The 25918-nt window shown below is 36.5% G+C and overlaps 1 protein-coding gene across 3 annotated transcripts in view; it reads right to left on the bottom strand.

Moving 5' to 3' along the window:
* Positions 1 to 25918, bottom strand: part of LOC136032698 (phosphoenolpyruvate carboxykinase, cytosolic [GTP]-like) — a 102718-nt gene that overhangs the window by 53423 nt on the left and 23377 nt on the right. For 2 of the 3 annotated variants that reach the window (XM_065713002.1, XM_065713001.1), the window contains exon 2: positions 19972 to 20080. In XM_065713002.1, the coding sequence (XP_065569074.1) occupies positions 19972 to 20080 (109 nt within the window). Of the gene's footprint in view, positions 1 to 19971; positions 20081 to 22095; positions 22219 to 25918 lie in introns of those variants that run through there. The other variant, XM_065713000.1, reaches the window with a different exon arrangement.

Raw genomic sequence — 25918 nt, 5'->3', positions numbered from 1 at the left:
AACTCCTACTTTGGACCAAGTTTGTTTATATTCAACAACTAGTTCATTTAAATGTCCTGATAACATGAATTTAACGACCCTCCTCCTTTCCATCTTCCAATGAGGCTGCGGCGCGTTTGGATCCCTGAAGGCATAGTATGAACACTAGTTCTTAGTTCCCAGCACGATTGGCCAAAATACTTGCACAGCAAACCCTTCTGCTACATATCTTGAATAGAAAGAATTTAGGGACTCCTTACTTCGCCGGAGGGATTGGATTATACCTCAGCACCATCTAAAATACAACTAGGATACAAGCTTCTGCTTTCAATCAAGTTTGGTTGACATCTGACAACCCATTATGGTAAATGTTCAGAAAATACGATTCTGGAAATACCAACCCCCTTCCCTCTCGCTCATACGTATCAGCCAGATCGCAGCAGAACTTAATTCAGTCCACTTCTGGGCCCGAGCTTCATATGCTTGGAATTGCAGGATGATGTAGGATTCGGGATTGCCAAATTGAGTTTTACAAATCTAAGAAATACAGAATTTGCAATCGAGGACTTCGACGATTTGCTGTGCACGAAACCGACGCCACAGGATCCTTAAGAAGTTCGTTTTGAATTTATGACCGGTTGGTTTTCCTTCGTGGTGTACACGATTTGGTACGCAAGAAGATGCTAAGTTTAGACTCTTTGAGACTCGTCTCAAAGGCCCAATTTTTTCTGGAAAACTCCAAAAAATTCTCCAAGTTTAGAGCAATTCTTCTACTCTGTTTCTCAATCACCATTCTGGAACTAATTTTTAAATTTCCTTTAAATTTCCTGACAACGCTACAGCGTTGCCATTCAACACAACTAGCTTTTTTGTCAAAAAGCACCATTTTTCAGGAGTACAATATTCTGGGCATAAAAAGGGGCCAATGTGTGAAAGAAGACAAAGGAAAATGATGTTTAGGGATACATAAACTCGTCTCAAAGGGTCAATCCCTGTTGCAAAATCAATTTCAGCACATAATTTAATTAATTATTAACATAGGCAGTTTCAATTGGAATATGGTCAGAGGTAGGAGTGTGTCCTTCCGGTGCGTGGATTGGGGTGATCCAATTGCACTGGAAATTCGTAAAAGAAAATCGCAAAAATCTTGATATTTTGGTAGGGTTCACAAAATAAAAGATATACGTGCCTGTTAAAGGAATTATTTTTCCTTTAAAGATAAAGGAAATATCTTTTTCGGTTGCAACAGTAGTTGAACAATAATATTTTTCCAAATTTAAAGTAGCCTACTCTATGTTGTTCCAATTTCCTGCAAGCAGTGACGAAAAAAAGGAAAAAAGAAGAGACATCAGTGCATCCCATGCAAAGGTGATTTTCCTTGTTGTTCAAGGCAGGGGACAGTATGTTTCCTATACAGGAGTGTCCGCAACAGGAATTCTAATGGATTGCTTTTTGTTTCGATCAGATGCCATTTTCGAGATACCACGACTGCAGAAACTGCTGCAACCATGACAACTAGTCATACATACCTAACTGTGAGAAGGGACAGACCGGGCAAACATTCAACAAAAACGTCCATAAGGTCAAAGATGCTGTAATTCCTAGAAACATTAAGACATATTTCTGGCAACAAGGACTTTTTTCAAATCTTTGCTTCTTCTTAGGAACATTATTATAGGTGTGCCTTCCTCCGCCCCCTTCATCCGAAATATTTCTGTAGACACTATGGAAGTAGCCATTAGCAGTATTCAGAAATTTCATATCCCAGATGAAAGATTTAAGTATTTTAATTTGATACATATCTGAATAATTGTAGCCGAACTCTAGCCAGTTAATATCTTACGAAATAAATTTGAGTTCAAAATTACGGTTGCCATGGGACAAAATAAGGGAAATTCTCTAAAAATAAAAGACAAACAAATAGGGAAAAAATAATTCGATAGATTAATATCTAATTATGTCATCTTCTTGCCTTTCCAGCCTTATCTAAAAGAAGAAAAAAAAATGTCTAGTCTTGGTGATGAAATGATTGACAATCACTGATTTTTCCTTTTTTTCAAGAAATCTCTAGACTTCAAAGAGAAAAAGAGCGATGACACTATCCTACACCCCCGTGTTAAAAGTGTGCTTTAATTATATTTGTTTATTTCTGTGACGTAAACCTTTATATTTTTTTTAGCCAATCATGCTATTTCTTAGGCACAAAAAAGAAAAGCAAATAAACCCAGCCCCTTTTACATGTTGTTGCATTTACCTGTTGTTGCTATATCAAATTTTTAGCCAGCAAAGATGACCGACTCTTGTATGTAAATTTTTCTGGGATGCAGGGGCGTAGCTACAGTATTTTTATTGGGATGGCAAGAAGGGGTGCTATTGAGGTAGTTGCTATTCAAGCGATAGTGAAGAAAAGTAACTATTTAACAAACACGCTACTTGGTGAATTTGAAAACGTTATGCAACACGTTATAAACATTAAACACACTAAACAATCATAAATATAAGTGCTGGTGCTCGGCTTTTACCGAGCATTAGCACTTATAATTTGTCAGCAATGAGCCTCTACAGACGACAGTAGTATGGCGTAAACAAGCTCTCGAATGGGTCGTATACACTCGGCTTTATTTAGCCTGATTCACCGCTAATGCTGCAGTACACATCACCCCTCCACTTCTCGCAACCCCTACGCCGAGCACAGGATGCTCAATTTAATAACTGAACCAAGCTCTATTCTAATAGCCCCAGGTATCGTGCTATCCATTTAATCGTAATTTTGAATAGATTTTGACTCCGTAAAATTTAATTTGTTGTACTAAATTTATAATATAAATGATTTACTGAAATATTATTTATGATTGTTTTTTAATTGCTTTGTTTGTGGGTTCGTCGATTTATATTAATAAACAGAATTGATATCAGCAGGCCAAAGCCAAAACAAAATCATAGGGAGCGCAAAAGCGCGGTCTAAGAAAAAATACAGGATATGTCAAAGTATTACCACAGATCGTGAAACATTATATTGTGACATATTCCCCACATTTAAATAGCGACCGTACTTTAAATTTGAAAGTATACGAAAAATAGAGTTAGGAATATTAACTTATCCGTTGGGCAATGTCTGACAAAGAATATCCAGAAAATCTGAACAATCCTTGGCATCATTGTTGTATAAACCTTAAATTAGTTAAAAATTGACAGGGATGCCCATTAGAAGGGAAAATTGATTATTAGAGTTTGAAAATTACCTTCCCATTCGTATCTTCGTTTAAAAAAAGAATTCTATAAAAACCATACAAAAGTTTATCTTGTGCAAATCAGGGTAAGGGGGGTAGACACTTTCGGAGGGGGTTACACAGAATATCGTTTTTATGTCTATAATTCCCTTCATAAGCAAAACACAGTCTCCTATTGCTGCATGATAAATTGTTAACAACAGAAAAGGAGAATGGGATGATGCCGCTTATACATGAACACAAAATTTTTAAACTGTGATAAAAATATTCATTATTTTATTTTATTCACTTTATTCTATTCTCAGTCGACATTTCGTACAGTATGCTGCTGTAGACTTAAATGTCCCATAAGTAGTACTGGTGTTGTGTGAAATGCGACTCATTTCAGTCATAATTCTTTACACATCTAAGAATGCATCTATGTATCTCTCTTTTTATTAAATGAAAAAGTGCCTTTTTCAATGAAATGACCAAAAAAAGATGTTTTTCAAAACCTAGACAGGAGCAAGAAACTAAGGGGGCAAAGACATACCTTCCCCTCAATTACCAACATTAGAACTAACACACAGGTTTTCAACGCAGAGTAAAGTTTGAAGGTTTAAAAACTGTTCATTCAAGCTTAATTTTTGGCAGATTTTAAGTTGAAAAATTGTTAGTTTTAGTTAATTTGTTTTCACAAGAATCTCTTACTTTTAATGCTGTGATTAAATGAAATTGAAAACATAGAGGTTCAAAATTGAAGTTAGGGTATACTTCTGTCTCTCAATTCTCTAGAGACCGTCGATGGTCAAAAACCCTTCAAATAACACTTATTCATTGGCGGAAATAGAAGGTTTAATTAAACCAGCTTGTCAATCTGGTCTCTAGGGCGATCTGAAACGATTCTTTCTGGTAAAAACTTGTAAAAATGTCAGGTAGCTGAAAATATTCTATGGGAGTGTTCGAAAACAGGAAAATACATCAAAAAATGGTTGCAATCATGCAACCATGACAAAAAGTTCATTGTAAATTCTCCCAAGAAACTAGTTAACATTAAAATCTATGAAATCTAAAAATCTGAAATCTATGAAATCTAAAAATCTGAAATCTATGAAATCTAATAGATGGTAGAATTTCTAGAAACCTAGTAAATTTAAGAAATAGCTTATAATTGAACCATTAAACAACTATGCACGATGGTGTGGTAGCCTGCTAATGTTCAGTAGCTTACTGGTGAGCAGACGATTTATGAAACATATTAAGGAGTTGGGAGGAGGAGTTTACGGGATGGATTCTCGTAAACCACCAGTTAAGGGCTCTGGAACATAACTATCACAATAATGCCTGTTTTGTACTTCGGAGCTTTTCCACATAAGTAGTGGCCCCAAAAGTGTTGTGTTCAGTGCTATATCCCACTTACGAATGGTAGAATTGAAAAAAAAAAATAAAACACGCTGATATGAATAATAGTTTTCAAATGAACCATTAAACAAAACTCGTATAAATTCTGCTAGCCCAATAGCCTCAGCTTTTCCACTTGACACATGGCACCAGAAGTGTCGTTTTTACTGCCATGTGGAACCTGCAGATGGTGGAGTTTATAGGAAGAACGTAGATATGAGCAATATCTTTTATATGAGCTATAAAAAATCTGCCTGCGATGTTCTGGTAGCCAGCTAGCGCCACCACTTGAGAAATCACACAAAAAGTGCCATATGGCACTTGCAGACGGCGGAATCTATAAAAAGCACGGAGATATAAGAAATAGCTTTTGAATGAGCTATTAAGCATCTCTCTATGATGTTCTGGTAACCCACTAGGCCTGGAAACAAGAGCTAAGAGCTCATATGGCACTTGTGAAGAGGTCGGAAGAGCCAAGAGCTCTTCCGAGCTCTTGGTCCGAGCCCGGATTTAAAATATGAGCTCTGAGTTTCAAGGTCTTTCTAAATATCAAAATTCATTAAGATCCGATCACCCATTCGTAAGTTAAAAATACCTCTATTTTCTAATTCTTCCTCTCCCTTCAGCCCCCCAGATGGTCGAATTGGGCAAAACATCTTTATCAAGTCAATTTGTGCAGCTCCCTGACACGCCTACCAATTTTCATCGTCCTAGCACGTCCAGAAGCACCAAACTCGCCAAAGCACTGAACCCCACTTCCTAACTCCCCCAAAGAGAGCGGATCGCAGTTACATCAATCACGTATCTATGACATTTATAAGCGTTTTCCAAGATTTCGGTTTCCCTCTCCAACTCCTCCCAATGTCAACAGATCTGGTCAGGATTTGAAATAACAGCTCTGAGACATGAGTTCCTTCTAAATATCTAATTTCATTAAGATCCGGTCGCCCGTTCTTAAGTTAAAAATACCTAAATTTTTCTAATTTTCCCAAATTAACAACTCCCAACTCCCCCAAAGAGAACGGATCCGTACCAATTATGCCAATCGCATATCTACAATTTGTGCTTATTCTTCCCATCAAGTTTCATCCCGATCTCTCCACTCTAAGCGTTTTCCAAGATTTCCAGTTTCCAAGATTTGTTTCCCCCTTCAACCCTCTATGTCCACGGATCCGATTCGAATTGAAAATGGAACATCTGGGAAATAAGATTCTTTTATATATCAAGTTTCATTAAGATCCGATCACCATTCGTAAGATGCCTCGCACAAGATCCTTCTAGATATCAAATTTTATTAAGATCTGATCACCAGTTCATAAGTTACAAACACCTCATTTTTTCTAATTTTCCAAATTACTCCCCCCCCCCCCCTCAACTCCAACAAAGAGAGTGGATCTGGTCCGGTTAAGTCAGTCACCTATCTTGGAATTGTGCTTATTCTTACCACCAAGATTCATTCTGATCTCTCCGCTTTAAGCGTTTTCCAAGATTTTCGGCCCCCCCCCCTAATGACACTGGATCTGATTGGAATTCAAAATAAGAGATCTGAGTTTCGAGGTTTTTCTAATTTTTTAGAATTAACCCTGTATCTAGGATGTATCCCGTATCTAGGACTTGTGCTTATTTTTCCCACCAAGTTTCATCCCGATCCCTCCACTCTAACCGTTTTCCAATATTTTAGGTTCTGCCCCCCAATTCCCCTTCACCGGATCCGGTCGGGATTTAAAATAAGAGCTCTGAGACATGATATCCTTCCTAACATCAAATTTCATTAAGATCCGATCACTATTTCGTAAGATAAAAATACCTCATTTTTCTAATTTTTCAGAATTAACCCCCCCCCCGACTCCCCCAAAGACAGTGGATCCGTTCTGGTTATGTCAATCACATATCCAGGACTTATGATTATTTTTACCACCAAGTTTCATCCCAATCCCTCTACTCTAAGCGTTTTCCAAGATTTTAGGTTCCTCCCAACCCCAACCCCAACTCCCCCCAATGTCAACAGATCCGATCAGGATTTAAAAAAAGAGCTCTGAGAAACGATATCCTTCCAAACATGAAATTTCATTAAGATCCGATCACTTCTTCGTAAGTTGAAAATAACTCATTTTTTCTAATTTTTCGGAATTAACCCTCCCCCCCCCCAAATCCCCAAAACAGAGCAGATCCGTTCCGGTTATGTCAATCGCGTATCTAGGACTTCTTTTTATTTTTACCACCAAGTTCATCCCGATCCCTCCACTCTAAGCGTTTTCCAATATTTTAGGCCCCTCCAAATCCCCCCCAATGTCACGGTATCCGGCCGGGATTTAAAATGAGAGCTCTGAGACACGATATTCTTCCAAACATCAAATTTTATCAAGATCCCATTACCCGTTAGTAAGATAAAAATACTTCGTTTTTTCCATTTTTTATGAATTAACGGGCCCCCCACTCCCCCCAAGATGGTCAAATCGGGTAAAAGACTATTTCTAATTTAATCTGGTCCGGTCCCTGATACGCTTGCCAATTTTCATTGTCCTAGCTTACCTGGAAGTGCCTAAAGTAGCAAAACCGGGCAAGACCAACAGAATTTGCGATCGCTATATGTAACTTGGTTAATACCAAGTGCAATAAAAAACGAAACAAGAGATAAGAAATCATATGGTACTTGTGACGAGGCAAGAAGAGCTAAGAGCCAAGAGCTCGTATTGTATGAGCTCTAACAAAATTTTAAGAATCAATAGATTGATTTAAAAGGAAAATCAGAGGCTTAATGCCGGTCGGGATTTAAAATAAGAGCTCTGAGTCACGATTTCCTTCTAAACATCAAAATTCATTAAGATCCGATCACCCATTCGTAAGTTATAAATACCTAATTTTTAGCCCCCCAGATGGTCGAATCAGGGAAAACGACTTTATCAAGTCAATTTGTGCAGCTCCCTAACACGCCTACCAATTTCCTTCGTCCTAGCACGTCCAGAAGCACCAAAATCGCCAAATCACTGAACCCCTCCCCCCAACTCCCCCAAAGAGATCGAATTCAGTAAGGTTACGTCAATCAAACAGTTCGTGGTAACGAACTGTAGTAAGGAGCGACCCGGCTCAATAGTAAACGAAACTCTAAAAAACGGAATTTCGATGCTAAAAGCTATATCAAAAGAATCGGATTTTTATGCTGATTTTAAATATACAAGTTTCATCAAATTTAGTCTTTGTCATCAAAAGTTCCGAGCCTGAGAAAATTTGCCTTAATTTGGAAAATAGGGGGTAACACCCTCTAAAAGTCATAGGATCTTAACGAAAATCACACCATCGCATTCAGCGTATCAGAGAACCCCATAGAAAAAATTTCAAGGTCCAATCTACAAAAATGTGGAATTTCGTATTTTTTGCCAGAAGACAAATCACGGGTGCGTGTTTATTTGTTTGTTTGATTTTTTTTTCCCAGGGATCATCGTATCGACCAGGTGGTCCTAGAGTGTTGCCAGAGGGCTCATTCTAACGGAAATGAAAAGTTCTAGTGCCCTTTTTAAGTGACCAAAAAAATTGGAGGGCACCTAGGCCCCCTCCCACGCTCATTTTTTCCCAAAGTCAACGAATCAAAATTTTGAGATAGCCATTTTGTTTCGCATAGTCGAAAACCATAATAACTATGTCTTTGGGGATGACTTACCCCCCCCCCAGTCCCTAGGAGAGAGGCCGCAAGTTACGAACTTTGACCAATGTTTACATACAGTAATGGTTATTGGGAAATGTACCGAAGTTTTCAGGGGGATTTTTTTGGTTTGGGTGTGGGATTCAGGGGAGGGGGCTATATGGGAGGATCTTTCTTTGGAGAAATATTTCATGGGGGAAGAGAAATTCAATAAAAAACGGTGCAGGATTTTCTAGCATTACTATTAAAAAAAAAACAATGAAAATATAAACATGAAAAAGTTTTTTCAATTGAAAGTAAGGAGAAGCATTAAAACTTTAAACGAACAGAGATTATTACGCATATGAGGGGTTATAAAAATACTTTAGCATAAAGAGCGAGGTATTTAGGAGGAGATAAATACTTCGCTCTTTATGCTAAATTATTTTTAGTAATTTGAACTATTTATTCTACGGCCTTTCTGATTCAGGGGTCATTCTTAAAGAATTGGGACAAAACTTAAGATTTAGTGTGAAGAGCGAGGTATTAACGAGGGGACAAACCCCCTCATATATATAATCAAAAATATACGAATATAAAAGTTTGTTACGTAAGTTAATTCTTAAGTTACGTATATTTGTTAATAATAAAAACGTTCGTTAAAAATTAAAAGTTCTAGTTGTCTTTTTAAGTAACCAAAAAATTGGAGGGCACCTAGGCCTCCTTCCCCGCCCCTTATTTCTCAAAATCGTCTGATCAAAACTAAGAGAAAGCCATTTAGCCAAAAAAAAAATAATAATATGAAATTTCATTTTAATAATTTATGTACGGAGAGCCAAAATCAAACATGCATTAATTCAAAAACGTTCAGAAATTAATTTTTTTTTTTATTGAAAGTAAGGAACGACATTAATACTTAAAACGAACAGAAATTACTCCGTATATGAAATGGGTTATTCCCTCCGCAATCCCTCGCTCTTTACGCTAAAGTTTCACTCTTTGCCACAATTCTACTTCTCAAAACAATTAAAAACAATCAAACAGTTCGTGGTAACGAACTGTAGTAAGGAGCGACCCGGCTCAATAGTAAACGGAACTCTAAAAAACGGAATTTCATTGCTAAAAGATATATCAAAAGAATCGGTTTTTTATGCTGATTTTAAATATATAAGTTTCATCAAATTCAGTCTTTGTCATCAGAAGTTACGGGCCTGAGAAAATTTGCCTTATTTTGGAAAATAGGGGGTAACACCTCCTAAAAGTCATAGGATCTTAACGAAAACCACACCATCGCATTCAGCGTATCAGAGAACCCTACAGAAAAAATTTCAAGGTCCAATCTACAAAAATGTGGAATTTCGTATTTTTTGCCAGAAGACAAATCACGGGTGCGTGTTTATTTGTTTGTTTGTTTTTTTATTTTTTTTTTTTCAGGGGTCATCGTATCGACCAATTGGTCCTAGAATGTTGCAAGAGGGCTCATTCTAACGGAAATGAAAAGTTCTAGTGCCCTTTTTAAATGACCAAAAAAATTGGAGGGCACCTAGGCCCCCTCCCACGCTCATTTTTTTCCCAAAGTCAACGGATCAAAATTTTGAGATAGCCATTTTGTTCCACATAGTCGAAAACCATAATAACTATGTCTTTGGGGATGACTTACCCCCCACCATCCCTGGGGGAGGGGGTGCAAGTTACAAACTTTGACCAATGTTTACATACAGTAATGGTTACTGGGAAGTGTACCGACGTTATCAGGGGGATTTTTTTGGTTTGGGTGTGGGGTTCAGGGGAGGGGGCTATATGGGAGGATCTTTCCTTGGAGGAATATTTCATGCGGGAGGAGAAATTCAATGAAAATATAAACATGAAAGTTTTTTTAATTGAAAGTAAGGAGAAGCATTAAAACTTAAAACGAACCGAAATTATTACGCATATGAGGGGTACTAAGAATACTTTAGCATAAAGAGAGAGGTATTTAGGAGGAGATAAATACTTCGCTCTTTATACTGAAAATTTTTTAAGTAATTTCAACTATTTATTCTATGGCCTTTCTGATTCAGGGGTCATTCTTAAAGAATTGGGACACAACAAGATTTAGTGTGAAGAGCGAGGTATTAACGAGGGGACCAACCCCCTCATGTATATAATCAAAAATATAAGAATATAAAAGTTTGTTACGCAAGTTAATTCTTAAGTTACGTATGTTTTTTACTAATAAAAACGTTCGTTAAAAATTAAAAGTTCTAGTTGTCTTTTTAAGTAACCAAAAAATTGGAGGGCACCTAGGCCTCCTTCCCCGCCCCTTATTTCTCAAAATCGTCTGATCAAAACTAAGAGAAAGCCATTTAGCCAAAAAAAGAATTAATATGCAAATTTCATTTTAATAATTTATGTACGGAGAGCCAAAATCAGACATGCATTAATTCAAAAACTTTCAGAAATTAAATTAAAAAAACAAGTTTTTTGAAATGAAAGTAAGGAGCGACATTAAAACTTAAAACGAACAGAAATTACTCCGTATATGAAAGGGGCTTTTCCTCCTCGACACCCCGTTCCTTACGCTAAAGTTTTTTATTGTTTTAAAAAGTAGAGTTGCGAGAAAGAATCAAACTTTAGCGCAAGGAGCGGGGTGTCGAGGAGGAAAAGCCCCTTTCATATACGGAGTAATTTCTGTTCGTTTTAAGTTTTAATGTCGCTCCTTACTTTCATTTCAAAAAACTTGTTTTTTGAAAAAAAGTTTTCCATTATTATCTAACCGTTTTCCATTATTTTAGGTTCCCCAACCCCAAACTCCCCCCAATGTCACCAGATAAGGTCGGGATTTAAAGTAAGAGCTTTGAGACACGATATCCTTCTAAATATCAATTTCATTGAGATCCGATCACCCGTTCGTAAGTTAAAAATACCTAATTTTTTTCAGAATTTACCCCCCCCCCAAACTACCTCACAGAGAGCGGATCCGTTCCGGTTATGTTAATCATGTATCTAGGACTTGCGCTTATTTTTCCCGCGAACTTTCATCCCGATCCCTCCACTCTAAGTGTTTTCCAAGATTTTAGGTTTCCCCCTCCCAACTCCCCCGCCCCCAATATCACCAGATCCGGTCAAGATTTAAAATAAGAGCTCTGAGACACGATATCCTTATAAATATCAAATTTCATTGAGATCCAATCGCCCGTTCGTAAGTTAAAAATACCTCATTTTTTCTAATTTTTCAGAATAACCCCCCCCCCCACAACTAACCCAGATGGTGGATCCATTCCGGTTATGTCGATCATGTATCTGGGACTTGTGCTTATTTTTCCCACCAAGTTTCATCCCGATCCCTCCACTCTAAGTGTTTTCCAACATTTTAGGTTTCCCCCTCCCAAATCCCCCCCAACGTCACCAGATCCGGTTGGGATTTAAAGTAAGAGCTCTGAAACACGATATCCTTCTAAATATCAAATTTGATTGAGATCCGATTACCCGTTCGTAAGTTAAAAATACTTCATTTTTTCTATTTCTTCAGAATTAACCCCCCCCCCACTATCCCAAAGAGAGCGGATTCATTCCGGTTATGTCAATCATGTATCAAAGACAACCTTATTTTTCCCACCAAGTTTTATCCCGATCCCTTCACTCTAAGTGTTTTCCAGGATTTTAGGTTTCCCCCCCCCAACTCCCCCACCCCAATGTCACCAGATCCAGTCAGGATTTAAAATAACAGTTCTGAGACACGATACCCTTCCAAATATCAAATTTCATTAAGATCTGATCAGCCGTTCGCAAGTAAAAATACTTCAATTTTTCTATTTTTTCCAAATTAGCGGGCCCCCCACTCCCTTCCCAAATAGTCAAATCGGGAAAACGACTATTTCTAATTTAATCTGGTCCGGTCCCTGATACGCCTGCCAAATTTCATCGTCCTGGCTTACCTAGAAGTGCTTAAAGTAGCAAAACCGGGACCGACAGACAGACAGACAGGATTTGCGATTGCTATATGTCACTTGGTTAATACCAAGTGCAATAAAAACGAAAAAAAAAACGAAATAAAAAACGAAAAAAAACGGGAGACAGATCAGTACTGCCCATGCAAAAAAGCGATTTTCTTTGTTGTTCAAGGAGGGGGACTGTAAATTCCATATTGAAGGTTTTAGGCCATGCTGATTCCAATGGTACACTTTTCATTTTGATCTAACACCAATTTCGGGGGGTTTCAGGCTTTTTTTCGAAATCACCATAAATTTCTTTTTGCAGTAAACTTTTACTTCTAAGACGAACTGAAATAATAGTTTACAATTCCTGAATCAGTGTCAGATGGCAATTTTTTTTCACTAGACACTTTTTTTAACCTTTTCTTATGACCGTTTTTTAACTTTTAGTTACTACAACCATGATCAATTGTAATAAACGTTCCTTTTTTAAGAGTTTCGGTTACTATTGGGTTTAATTGCTCCAAACTTACTATTAGACGTTACCACAAATTGTTTGATTGCAATCAAACAAAAAGAACAATAATTTTAGAGCCAACAAATTTTAATGAGTGAACTATCTATTTATCGTTGCTTCAATATAACAAGAGCTAAGAGCTCATATGGCACTTGTGACGAGGCGAGAAGAGCTAAGAGCCAAGAGATCATATGGTATGAGCTCTAACAAAATTCTATGAATCAATAGATTGATTTAAAAAGGAAAATAAGAGGCTTAATGCCGGTCAGGATTTAAAATAAGAGCTCTGAGTCACATTGTCTTTCTAAATATCAAAATTCATTAAGATCCGATCACCCACTCGTAAGTTTTAAATACCTAATTTTTTCTATTTTTTCCTCTCCCTTTAGCCCCCCAGATGGTGGAATCTGGGAAAACGACTTTATTAATTTCAAATTGTGCAGCTCCCTGACACACCTACCAATTTTCATCGTCCTAGCACGTCCAGAAGCACCAAACTCGCCAAATCACTGAACCCCTCCCCCAACTCCCCCAAAGAGAGCGAATCCAGTACGATTCTATCAATCACGTATCAAGGACATTTGTTTATTCTATCCACCAAGCTTCATCCCGATTTCTCCACTCCAAGTGTTCTTCCAAGATTTCCCCCTCCAGCTCCCCCCAATGTCAAAAGATCTGGTCAGAATTTGAAATAAGAGCTCCGAGACATGAATTCCTTCTAAAATTAAATTTCATTAAGATCCGATCATCTATTCGTAAGATAAAAATACCCCAATTTTCACGTTTTCCAAGAATCCCGGTTTTCCCCACCAACTCCCCCCAATGTCACAGGATCTGGTGGGAATTCAAAATTAGAACTTTAAAGCACAAGATCCTTCTAAATATCAAATTTCATTAAGATCTGGTCACCCTTTCGTAAGTTATAAATACCTCAATTTTCAAAATTATACACCCCCTCCCCCAATTCCACCAAAGAGAGCAGATCCGGTCCGGTTATGTCAGTCACGTATCTTAGACAGGTTTCTATTCTTCCCATCCAGTTTCATCCTGATCTCACCGCTTTAAGTATTTTCTAAGATTTCCACCCCCCCCAACTGCCCCTTCCCCCCCCCAAATTACGCTTGATCCGATTGAGATTTAAAATAAGAGATCTGAGTTACGAGGTCCTTCTAAATATGAAGTTTCATGAAGATCCGATCACTCCTTCGTAAGTTAAAAATACGTCATTTTTTCTTATTTTTCAGAATTAGCCCTCCCCCCTAATAGAGCGGATCCGTTCCAATTATGTAAATCACGTATGTAAGACTTCTGCTTATTTTTCCCACCAAGTTTCATCCCGATCCCTCCAATCTAAGCGTTTTCCAAGATTTTAGGTTCCCCCACTCCAAACTTCCCCCAATGTCATCAGATCCGGTCAGGATTTAAAATAAGAGCTTTGAGATACGATAGCCTTCTAAATATCAAATTTCATTGAGATCCGATCACCTGTTCGTAAGTTAAAATGCTTCATTTTTTCTAATTTTTCAGAATTAACCCCTCCCCCATCTACCCAAAAGAGAGCAGATCCGTTCCGGGTATGTCAATCATGTATCTAGGACTTGTGCTTATTTTTCCCACCAAGTTTCATCCCGATCCCTCCACTCTAAGTGTTTTCCAAGTTTTAGTTTTCCCCTCCCAACTCCCCCCCCCCAATGTCACCAGATCCGGTCGGGTTTAATAAGAGCTCTGAGACACGATATCCTTCTAAATATCAAATCTCATTCAGATCCGATCACCCGTTCATAAGTTAAAAATACCTCTTCTTTCTAATTTTTCAGAAATACCCCCCCCCCTCCAACTACCCCAAAGAGAGCGTATCCGTTCCGTTCATGTCAATCATGTATCTAGGACTTGTGTTTATTTTCCCACCAAGTTTCATCCCGATCCCTCCACTCTAAGTGTTTTCCAAGTCTTAGGTTTCCCCCTCCCAACTCCCCCCCCCCCCCAATGTCACCAGATCCGGTCGGGATTTAAAATAAGAGCTCTGAGACACGATATCCTTCTAAACATCAAATTTCATTGAGATCCGATCACCCGTTCGTAAGTTAAAAATATCTCATTTTTTCTAAATTTTCAGAATTACCCCCCCCCCTAACTATCCCAAAGAGAGCGGATCCGTTCTGATTATGTCAATCATGTATCCGGGACTTGTGCTTATTTTTCCCATCAAGTTTCATCCCGATCCCTCCACTAAGTGTTTTCCAAGATTTTAGGTTTCCCCCCTCCAACTCCCCCCAATGTCATCAGATCCGGTCGGGATTTAAAATAAGAGCTATGAGACACAATATCATTCCAAACATCAAATTTCATTAAGATCCCATCACCCGCTCATAAGTTAAAAATACTTCATTTTTTCTATTTTTTTCGAATTAACCGGCCCCCCATTCTCCCCCAGATGGTCAAATCGAGAAAAAGACTATTTCTAATTTAATCTGGTCCGGTCCCTGCTACACTTGCCAAATTTCATCGTCCTAGCTTAACTGGATGTGCCTAAAGTGGCAAAACCGGGACCGACAGACAGACCGACAGAATTTGCGATTTCTATATGTCACTTTGTTGATGCCAAGTGCCATAAAAGATAAGCAAGAAGGCACCGAGTCATTTTATAATTAATTAACTAGTTTCGTGGTCTTCAGCCTTATCTAAAAGACTTCAAAATGTCTTGGTGACGGAATGATTGCCAAACATTAGTTTCTTCTTTTTTTCCTATCCAAGAAAACACGCTTTTAAAATATCTAGTTTAGATAATTTTTTCAAGGAAATTTTGACTAGGTACCACGATTCCCTCCATAGGGAGCAAATTAAAGAAAAAAGAATTATCCACGTCTACTTACTTGACAAGAACGAATACATCACGCATCCAAATTTGGCAGAAAAAAAGAAGTTATTTACGAATTATTCATTCTCATTTCTTCAAAATGCTAGATTTTTAGCATTCTTATTCAATGCTAAAACAACGACCAGCTTTTTTGATCCACTTGACGAGCTTTTTTCATTCTTTTTTTTAAAGATCTGTTATTAATACTATTTTGACATTTTACTAGAAAAAAAAACAACAAAAACAAAAAAAAATACACACACAAGAAGAACTAGAATAAATATCATGAAAAATATTTAAGAAAATGTCCAAATCTAATATACTTAATTTATTGACCGAAAAAAATACATTCCTCATTACAATTTGACAGAAAAAAAAACTGAACGTCACTTATAAATTTATACAAGCCAGGTTTTTTTAAATGCTCAGTGTTTTCACTCAATGCTGAAGTAATGCTCACCCGCATTACCAATTGTTCCCAAACTTTTTAAACAGAAGATATTATTATTACCATTTGACGTTTTACTTAAAAAAAACAAATTTGCACGAAATGAATTTCAAAATTTTTTGAATCTATAAAACTTGAGTTATATGTTCTAGATTAAAAATCTAAATTTTGATTCACTTAAAGATAAAATCGGCACTTACTTGTTATAGCGACCATACCAAAGAAGTGAAGTTACGTTAATCCTAATGAAATATACCAAAATATGACGAAACAAATAACACTTTAGCAACAAAATTTATGGAAAATACAATAGCGAATTATAAGAAAACCGCACAAATGCATTAAATACATAGCATCACCTAACCAGATCTATATATTAAATGTTTGATTAAAAAATACCTACTACGTAGTTTTTTCAGTAATTTTTTTACTGAGCCTAAGCTAATTGTCTCCGAGTACAGAAAGCTAAACCGGTTTTTGTTAGATCTTGCAGATCAAATTTCTTGTATGTTTTGAATAATAGACAAGTACCCGATTGAGTCTTAATCATTAAAAACCATTAAGACAATATGACTGTCCTTAACCAAAACAGACAAAGAAGGCTAAGTATTTTACAAATTGTGCTTGATTTCCAGCAAATATGTTAATTAAATGTTTTTCAGCTGGCTGAAAATATCCGTGGTTAAATTTAAAAAAGAATGAGTAAAAACTCAAATTAATTTTTTTTTAAATTAATAAAATAAGTGATTATCGCTAACTGATTATAATCGATTAACGTACTGTCATTGAGTACTAGTACATATGCCAAATTTCAGTTTCATGAGACCAGGGGAAGCGATGGGAATATTAAACACAAGATTCATATGATATATAATCTCCAGACTAACCAGATGAAGGAGAGCAGAACCATTTAACAAAGTTATTTTATTTTTTTCTAATTTTGCAAAGACGTAAAAATGCTGTTGAATATTACTGTACATGATATGGTGCTAAAAAAAATTATCTTCTTCAAGATTTTCGAGAACCAATGAAAAGACACAATGCTATAAATATAAATTTAAATTGGGGCAATTGAATATAAATATAAATTTATAATATAAATATAAATTTGGGTAATTGAAAAGGTACAATGCAACAAATATACATTTTGAAGGAGGAAAAAGAACCTAAGCTGACTCCCCTGCTGGTAGTTCCAATTTAGTTAAGGCCAAAACATGTTATTAAAGCCTTTAAAATAAGTTTAAAAAAGGAGAAATAATCAATATCCAAAAAGAAGAAAACTGTGTATAGCCTATGCAAGAGATCAAATAGAACACTAGAAAAGACGATAGAATAATTGATACGGGCTGTTCAGTTTTGAGAATGGTATAAGCCTCTAATATGCTAGAAGTGTTATCTAACACCTCCTCATCTAGGCATTGATTAATATTGTTAATGTTTCACCTATTTGTAAGTGATATTTGTGGTTTCTGAAGGGATATGCAGTATATTCATATTCAATCCTTTGCTTATCGTTTGTAAGTTATACATTAACATGAACACACTTTAAGGATGAGCCCGGTTAGCTCGGTCAGTAGAGTGTGGAATTAAGATCAAGGGTTCAAGTCCCTTATCTGGCGAATTATTTATTTATTTCTTATATCAATAAAATAAAGAGTTTGAAAGATGGGCAAAGGTTTTATTAAAATTTAGTAAAGAGTGAATAAACTTGAAATTAAAAAAAAATGACTAGATGACTGTGAATAAAATCTCATTCAGAATCAGACATTGAACAGAAACGAAATCTATCTTAAGCATCTATTCCAGTCGGTTCATATTAAACAGTTTATGCCACACCTGCTGCTGCAAGGCCAAATGTGAGGGGGGGGGGGTAGTAAGTATTTGCTTACTCCCAAAGGTGTCAGAAATCCAAAGACATTAACTCCCTTTTGTTACAGCACGTCAATTATAGTCTGGCAGTTATCCCAACTACTGGAATTCAATGAGTTTTTCATATTTTGTCCTCCTCTTATGCAAGGGATAGAGCCTTTCAAAAAAGGGTACTTATGTATTATACCGAATGCACAAAAGAAATCAAGTCAGTTTAATCATAATTAAATATACCATAATATGGTGAAATACAGTTCTTTAGTAAGAAAATTATGGAAAATACAGCAGAGAATAATAAAAAGGCCGCTCAAAACGCATTATATTAAATACCTAACCACCTCTATATATTAAATATTTAATTTAAATATACCTGTATTGTAGTTTATTTCAGAAAATAATAAGCTAAATATAACCAAATGCTAGAGAAGGACCAGTATCATATCAAACAAAGCAAACTTCTTGAGTGTGTTATGGATATTTAATAAGTACCAAAACTTCTGTTTTTAATTTTTTTTTTAAATTCTTGAACATAAAACTCAAAAATGTCAAGAACAGTATTTTTATCTCCTATAAAAGTATTACAAGGTTCAAGATTCAATCGGGTTTAATTAAAAAATGGAAATAATAAAATTTAAAGTACACTGCTCTGTGACAAAACTCACCTTGAGACCTACAAATATAAAAGATTCTTCACTAACAAGCAGTAAGGCTCCCACTTCGCTCTTCAACAAAACCACACGCCTCCTCATTATATAATTTTTTTAATCTTAACCATAGGGTTCCTCCCTCCCTCCCCGGACGTATAACCACCTCACCTGAATATACTAAAAAATCTAAACTTCATCTAAATTAATTTATCTTTCTTTTTTTATCTTTCACTTATAGACCTTTAACTAAATATTTATTTAAATTATTTTTGAAAGACCCGAGGGAGCTCCTAAATCTCAGCTCTTTTGGAAGCATGTTCCACACTTTAGCACATGCTACATCCGGGGGAAAATGTGAACGTACCGTTGGAGTTCGTCTCACTTGAAGGTCAAAGGCAGAACGCGTGTTTCGATTATGTTGTTCAGACATCAACCGAAACAGATTGTGGAAGGGAGATGGAATTAAACCAGATAAAAATTTAAAAACAAAAACTGAGCACGACAGACGGTAAAGGGAACCAAGGGACAGATAGTCGTCTACATTTCCAATAATTTTCAATGCACGCTTGTGGATTGAGTCAAGTCTCTTCAGGTGTGATTTGAAGGTTGACTGCCAAATTATGGCACAATACTGCAGGTGAGGTTTCAGAACTCCGTTGTAAAGTAGACGAAGGGTTTTTTGAGGAAATACGTGATTCAATTTCCTGATGATGCCAAGATTGCGAGAGAGTTTCAACTCCACAGCCTGGATGTGGTTTAGAAAGGAGAAGTTTTCGTCCAGGAGTACACCTAGATACCTCACAAAACCCGTTTCTGGCCGCCTGATCGTTCCTCTAGAAGCTGTAATTCCAGTTATATCTGGATGAATAGTTCCAATCCTTGAAAGAATAGCACACACGATTTGTCGACATTTATTACAAATCGATTTGCATCCATCCAGACGTAAGTTTCTTCTAAGACAATCTCTAGTTTTCTCTGGAGTGACGTCATGTCAGAGTCACAGGAGGCCATTGTAGTATCGTCGGCGAATGCCAGCAGCTCACTAGAGTCGTTGTCAGTATTTGAAGTGTCTTCACTTCGTAGCAGAGTTTGCAGCACCGTGAGGTTCTGAAATTTGGGTTCAGAACACGACTTAAGTCATTCACATGAATCAGAAATAACGGTGGACCTAGGATCGATCCCTGTGGCACACCGAAATTTACCACGATATCGTTCAACGGATCTTCTCCTATGTACATGCGCCGATTGCTAAGGTAGGACTGGAACTATTTCAGTGCCTCTCCTCTAACGCCGAATTGTTCTAGTTTACCTAGTAGAATTCCATGATCCATACTGTCGAATGCTTTTTTGATATTAAGTAAAATAGCAGCTGGCAAAAGTCCCAGGTCAATTACGGATCAAGAACAAAGTGTGGTCGCTATAACATGTAAATACCAAAAAAAAAATTATTTGAAACTTTAAGGAAAACTCGAAGTAATCAGCTTAATACATGAAACAAAAGGTTGACTTACGGCAGGGGATAGTTTCTTGATGTCTCCATTTAAAATTGCAATCCTACGTAAGGCTGATTTTGAGCTAAAAGTACCAGAAACGGTTGAAAGACGAAGACTCTTGCTGTTTCTAAAATGATATCTTATTAAAAAAAGAAACAAAGACATCAGTATAAAAGAAAATAAAGAAAACGCAACCAACGATGACTTTTCCGACAGGAGGAGAGGAAGATCCCCTACATAAACAGGGCTTAATTTTAAATGTCTGTTTTCATGCAGTGACGGCTCTGACCTCTCTTGCACCGGGACAAAATATTAATTAGCCACCCCCCCCCCCCCTGTCCATAAAAATTTTAGACCAAATTTTAACAAAATTTTCATTTATTTACCAAATTATTTTCAATTTATTAATCTTTTTTTTTTTCTATCTATTACTTGAATTATTTAATTGTTGAATAATATTAATTATTTCAATTATTATTTAATTATTTTTTAATTTATTAATTAATTAATAATGTATTAACTATTTCCATTTATTATTGCGCCCTCTACCTTATTTTAATAAAAATAAAATTTCAAAAATTACAAAATGGTTATAACCGTTACTCATTGAAATTTTGCACCCCTAAAATTTCAGCGAACTGGGCAAGTGCTTTGACCCTCCCCTAAAACCGTCTCTGTTTTCATGTTTTCAAAAATGTTCCCGGAGGGGAGTAGTCAAAGACCAAACTAAGCGGAGGAGAGGTGCCTAAAATTGCGTTAAATCTCCATACCTAAACTGCGTTAAATCTCCTTAGTATTAGCCAAAAAAAACTCCTTCCTCGAGGAAAATGTAGGCCAAAAACGGACTTTTCCTGGTTTCAAACACACCTTGGAAAAGTTCTCTGCGTTTTTTTTTCAAACTATGGATGTGTACCTTCACAGTTGAACTAATGTCCGAGTCTGGGGGGGGGGTAGAAAGAGCAGCAAATCAAAGCACGAAATAAGTTTATTTTTTTGGTCAATAGTTTTTAATCTAATGAGAAGAAACCTCCATCCCCTGTACGCAAGTACATGTTCACCTATGGAATCAACTCACTCAGACACGCGCGCACGGGCTGTATTTCCCGAAGGGATCACAATTTATATAAAAGCAAATTATATGCGATTTGTAAGGAAAACACGTGAAAAATTATAAGAATCTGGAGAGTTAAGGGGAGGCACGGGTTCGAAGACGCCCAAACGCACCTGACTAGAACTATACCATGTTTCCCGACATTATTTAAAAGATTTGCTTAGCTATAGTACCCGCAGAAAACAGATGGGTATAAAAAAGGGGTTCAAGATATTTATCCGAGTTAGCGACAGTTTTACTGTCACAACTTGATTTCATACCACCTCTAGAAGACGTTATAGTATTTTTCTTGGAATACTACTTTATTTATGTGCCTTATTGGGTAATTCTAAAGAGATCCTTCCTAGATTCACACCTAGAACTAAAAAACCTATAAGTCACAATTATTTTCCTTGCACATCAAAACAGACAATTTAAAATGTTCGACCTCCTAATTTGACTCGGTCACAGTACAAAGATTGAAAGTCTCGATTATTTATCTAGCACCACGAAATTCTTTTGCGGAGAAGATTAAAAACGTATGTCACGTACTCTTCAATCGCACAAGAAATTATTATTTTTAATGACAAATCTAATAAAAAATATACCAACACACAAGGGTGCGGATGAGGCCAAGAACATTCCCTTTAATCCACAGAAAGGAGTATGCATCCCAGAAAAGTGTCAAAATGAACTTTTATCCGCGTAGTGGGATCTCAACCAAACCTGGTTTAAAGTGAGAGAAGGGTCTTAGTTCTGCCTTTGGGGAGTTCGTAAATGATTCCGCATATGTAGAGAGAAAGATTCCCTAAACTCTTGTTATCAGGACATTTACCAGAACGGATTCCAGGGTCAACTCCCTACATGGGCTTGAAACTAAGTTCCTTTCAAGAGAGCATACGGAACGTTTTTTTTTCTTTTGTATGCCTGTCGTCCGAAACATTTCGCTGCTAATGTAACCAATAGTCCATAATTATATTATTGAAATATACTATATACAAAAATATATTATATAAATAATATAATTCTAACAAAATTATTAATTTTTGTACCTTGGAAATAAAGTAGATTCACAGTAAAACATGTTTTCAGTAGCCATCACTGACGATCAGAAACTAAACACATACTGTATTATGTACCAGGTTAAATACATAGAGCACATCCTTGTTTTCCTGACAAAGCATAATTATAAAAACGTAGTTTAGGTTGACTGTATTAAAACTTGCCGTTACCATGAGAATATTCAATGGCGTAGAGATTCAGCCGAATTTTCGCTAGTTTCACAAAATTTGGGGGATATAAAGATGGAAGAATTACCAGAAGATAATTAATTAAACTGCATTTTCCTTCAACTACATTTCTTCACATTATTTTCTCTCTCTACTATGGTAGTTTAAATTCATGCACAATCTGGAACCCTATATACAGGAATTTGTAGGTACAGAACGCATTTCCTTGCTGTTTATGTTATCGAGCGGTAAGAAAATAGTAGCCCTGGTCAACAAAAAACTCTAAAAAACGCAAATTCGAATGCAATATATTCTTCGACATATTACAATTCCTTCTTTATACTAATTCTAAATATGCATAGCGTAGCGTTAAATATTATTCACAAAAGTTATTAGCCTACAAAGAAAGAAATAGAGATTAAATGTTCCAAAAAAGAAGAATGATCTTCACAAAAGTTCCACGTTCAAGTTTAATAGATCTGAGAACTCAAGAAAACTGATTTCAGCCATGTAATGTATATGATATAATGTATAATGATAATATATATATATATATATGTATATATATATATATATATATATATATATATATATATATATATATATATATATATATATATATATATATATATATATATATATATATATATATACATATATATATACATATATATATATATATATATATATATATATATATATATATATATATATATATATATATATATATATATATATATATATATATATATATATATATATATATATATATATATATATATATATACGAGGTCCTTCTAAATATGAAATTTCATTCAGATCTGATCACTCCTTCGTAAGTTAAAAATACCTCATTTTTTCTAATTTTCTAAGAATTAACCTACCCCCCCAGGCCCCAAAGAGAGCGGATCCTTTCCGGTTATCTTAATCATGTATATAGGGCTTGTGCTTATTTTTCCCATCAAGTTTCATCCCGATCCCTCCACTCTAAGCGTTTTCCAAGATTTCAGGCTTCTCCCCAGCTCCCCCCATTGTCACCGGATCCGGTTGGGATTTCAAATAAGAGTTTTGAGACACGATATCCTTCCAAATATTAAAGTTCATTAAGATCCGATCACTCCTTCGTAAGTAAAAAATACCTCCTTTTTTCTAATTTTTCAGAATTAACCCCCCCAAACTCCCCCAACGGGAGCTGATCCATTCCGGTTATCTCAATCACGTATCTAGGGCTTGTGTTTATTTTCCCCACCAAGTTTCATCCCAATCCCTCACACTAAGCGTTTTCCAAGATTTTAGCCCCCCCCCCCCCTAACTCCCCGCAATGTCACTGGATCCAGTCAGGATTTAAAAAAATAACTCTGAAATACGATATCCTTCCAAACATCAAATTTCATTAAGATCCGATCACTCCTTCGTAAGTTAAAAATACCGCATTTTTCTAATTTTCAGAATTAACCCTCCCCCCAACTCCCCCAAAGAGATCGGATCCGTTCTGGTTATGTCAATCACGTATCTGGTACTTTTGATTATTTTCCCACGAAGTTTCATCCCGATCCCTCCACTCTAAGCGTTTTCCAAGATTTTAGGCCCCCCCCCAACTCCCCGCAATGTCACTGGATCCAGTCAGGATTTAAAAAAAGAGCTCCGAAATACGATATCCTTCCAAACATCAAATTTCATCAAGATACGATAACTCCTTCGTAAGTTAAAAATACCGCATTTTTCTAATTCTCAGAATTAACCCTCCCCCCAACTCCCCCAAAGAGAGCGGATCCGTTCTGGTTATGTCAATCACGTATCTAGGGCTTTTGATTATTTTTCCCACCAAGTTTCATCCCAATCCATCCACTCTAAGCGTTTTCCAAGATTTGAAAGTCTCCCCCAAACTCCCTGCAATGTCACCGGATCCGGTCGGGATTTAAAATAAGAGCCTTGAGACACGATATCCTTCCAAACATCAAATTTAATTAAGATCTGATCACCCGTTCGTAATTTAAAAATACCTCATTTTTTCTAATTTCCCGATTTCATCGTCCCCCCACTCCTCTCCCAGATGACGTAAGCGGGGAAACAACAATTGATAATTTAATCTGGTCTAGTTCCTTATACGCCTGCAAACTTTCACCGTCCTAGCTTATCTGGAAGTGCCTAAACTAGCAAAACCGGGATCGACAGACAGACCGACAGAATTTGCGATCGCTATATGCCACTTAGTAAATACCACGTTCCATAAAAACGAGTGGCTAGAAGCAATAACTCCTTTCGGTACCTGTGTATTAGCCAGTACACACTTGATTAGTGAAGTAAGGTTAATCATAATAAAATATACCAAAATATGGTGAAAATACAGTACTTTAGCAACAAATTATGGAAACTATAACAAAGAATTATGGAAGGGGGAGCAAAGAGATCGTATTATATTAAACACCCAAGTAACGAAACTTAACCCATCCAAAATACCAACTAAATAATTAATAAAAAATACACCTACAACGTAGATTTCCACAGAGCCTAAGTTAATTGTCTCCGAATACTGACAGCTATAAACCGGTTATTGTCTGATCTTGCAGACCCAAATTCTCGAGTGTATACTGATGTATACTGTGTATACTGGCACAAGTACCCACCTGTCTTACAGTGAAAATTTTGAGGATAAAATATAAGATAATAGTCACTACGCTGACCTACCCAAGGGAAGACGGACAAAGGTACCCCTATTTAAAAAAAAAATGGGAACTTATGCATTATTCGGTACAAACTCGAGAATGTGTATCTACAGACAAGACAATAGCCGGTTTTTACGTGTCAGTATCCAAAGAAAATTAGCTTAAGGTAATTTGAAATCTACGTTGTAGGTAGATTTTAGTACATATTTAATATATGAGATGGTATATTGATTGAGTTAGGTTAGGTATTTAATATAATGCATACTATTGAATATAATAAACAGTATGCATGAGAGTAGGCTACACCCTTGAAAAGTGAATTGCTTTCGCTAAAAATAGAGTAGAATTGCAGCGTAAAGAGCAAGGGCTTAAGAGGAGCGCCCCCATGTATTTGAATAATTTTGTCCGTTTTAAGTTTTAGAGTCAGTCTGAGGCATGGATTTACCAATAAGCTCACTAGGCATGAGCCTAAGGGGCGCACAATGTCAGGGGCACAGTAAATTATCATTGAGCGATTTTTTTCCTTAATAAAAACTGAACTGATATGATTTATTGTCAAAGTGCCAGGTTCACTGCGCCGCTGCGCTGCCTATCCACAGAAGTGATTTTGAAACAACACCGGAATTCCGTCGCCACTTATAAACAGTCAGATGTCTCCCAAGAATGGTAGCTGAGAGTTCGGTATCACTTCTCTCTGTCATTACTCTTGGCCCATCGGTTGTGATCTGTTCAGTGAACAGATCACTACCCACGAATTTCCCCCAAATTCCGCAGAAATGGAGCAGCAAAAACGCTTGGGCCTAGGAGCGCCAAATCTTTAAATCCGGCCCTGGTCACTCTTTACTTACACGTGGAAAACAATAGTTATTTTTTTCTATTTAATCATTTAAAAAGAGTTCTTGAGAGACAAACTAATTGCGCAATAAAAAGAATGTACGCAACAGGTACAGACACACCCCCATCTCGATCATTTATTACAA

This window comes from Artemia franciscana, chromosome 11 (genome assembly GCF_032884065.1).
Source record: "Artemia franciscana chromosome 11, ASM3288406v1, whole genome shotgun sequence".
Taxonomy (NCBI): domain Eukaryota; kingdom Metazoa; phylum Arthropoda; class Branchiopoda; order Anostraca; family Artemiidae; genus Artemia; species Artemia franciscana.
Note: the sequence above shows the minus strand (reverse complement) of the source record. Positions and strands in the feature narration are given on the sequence as shown.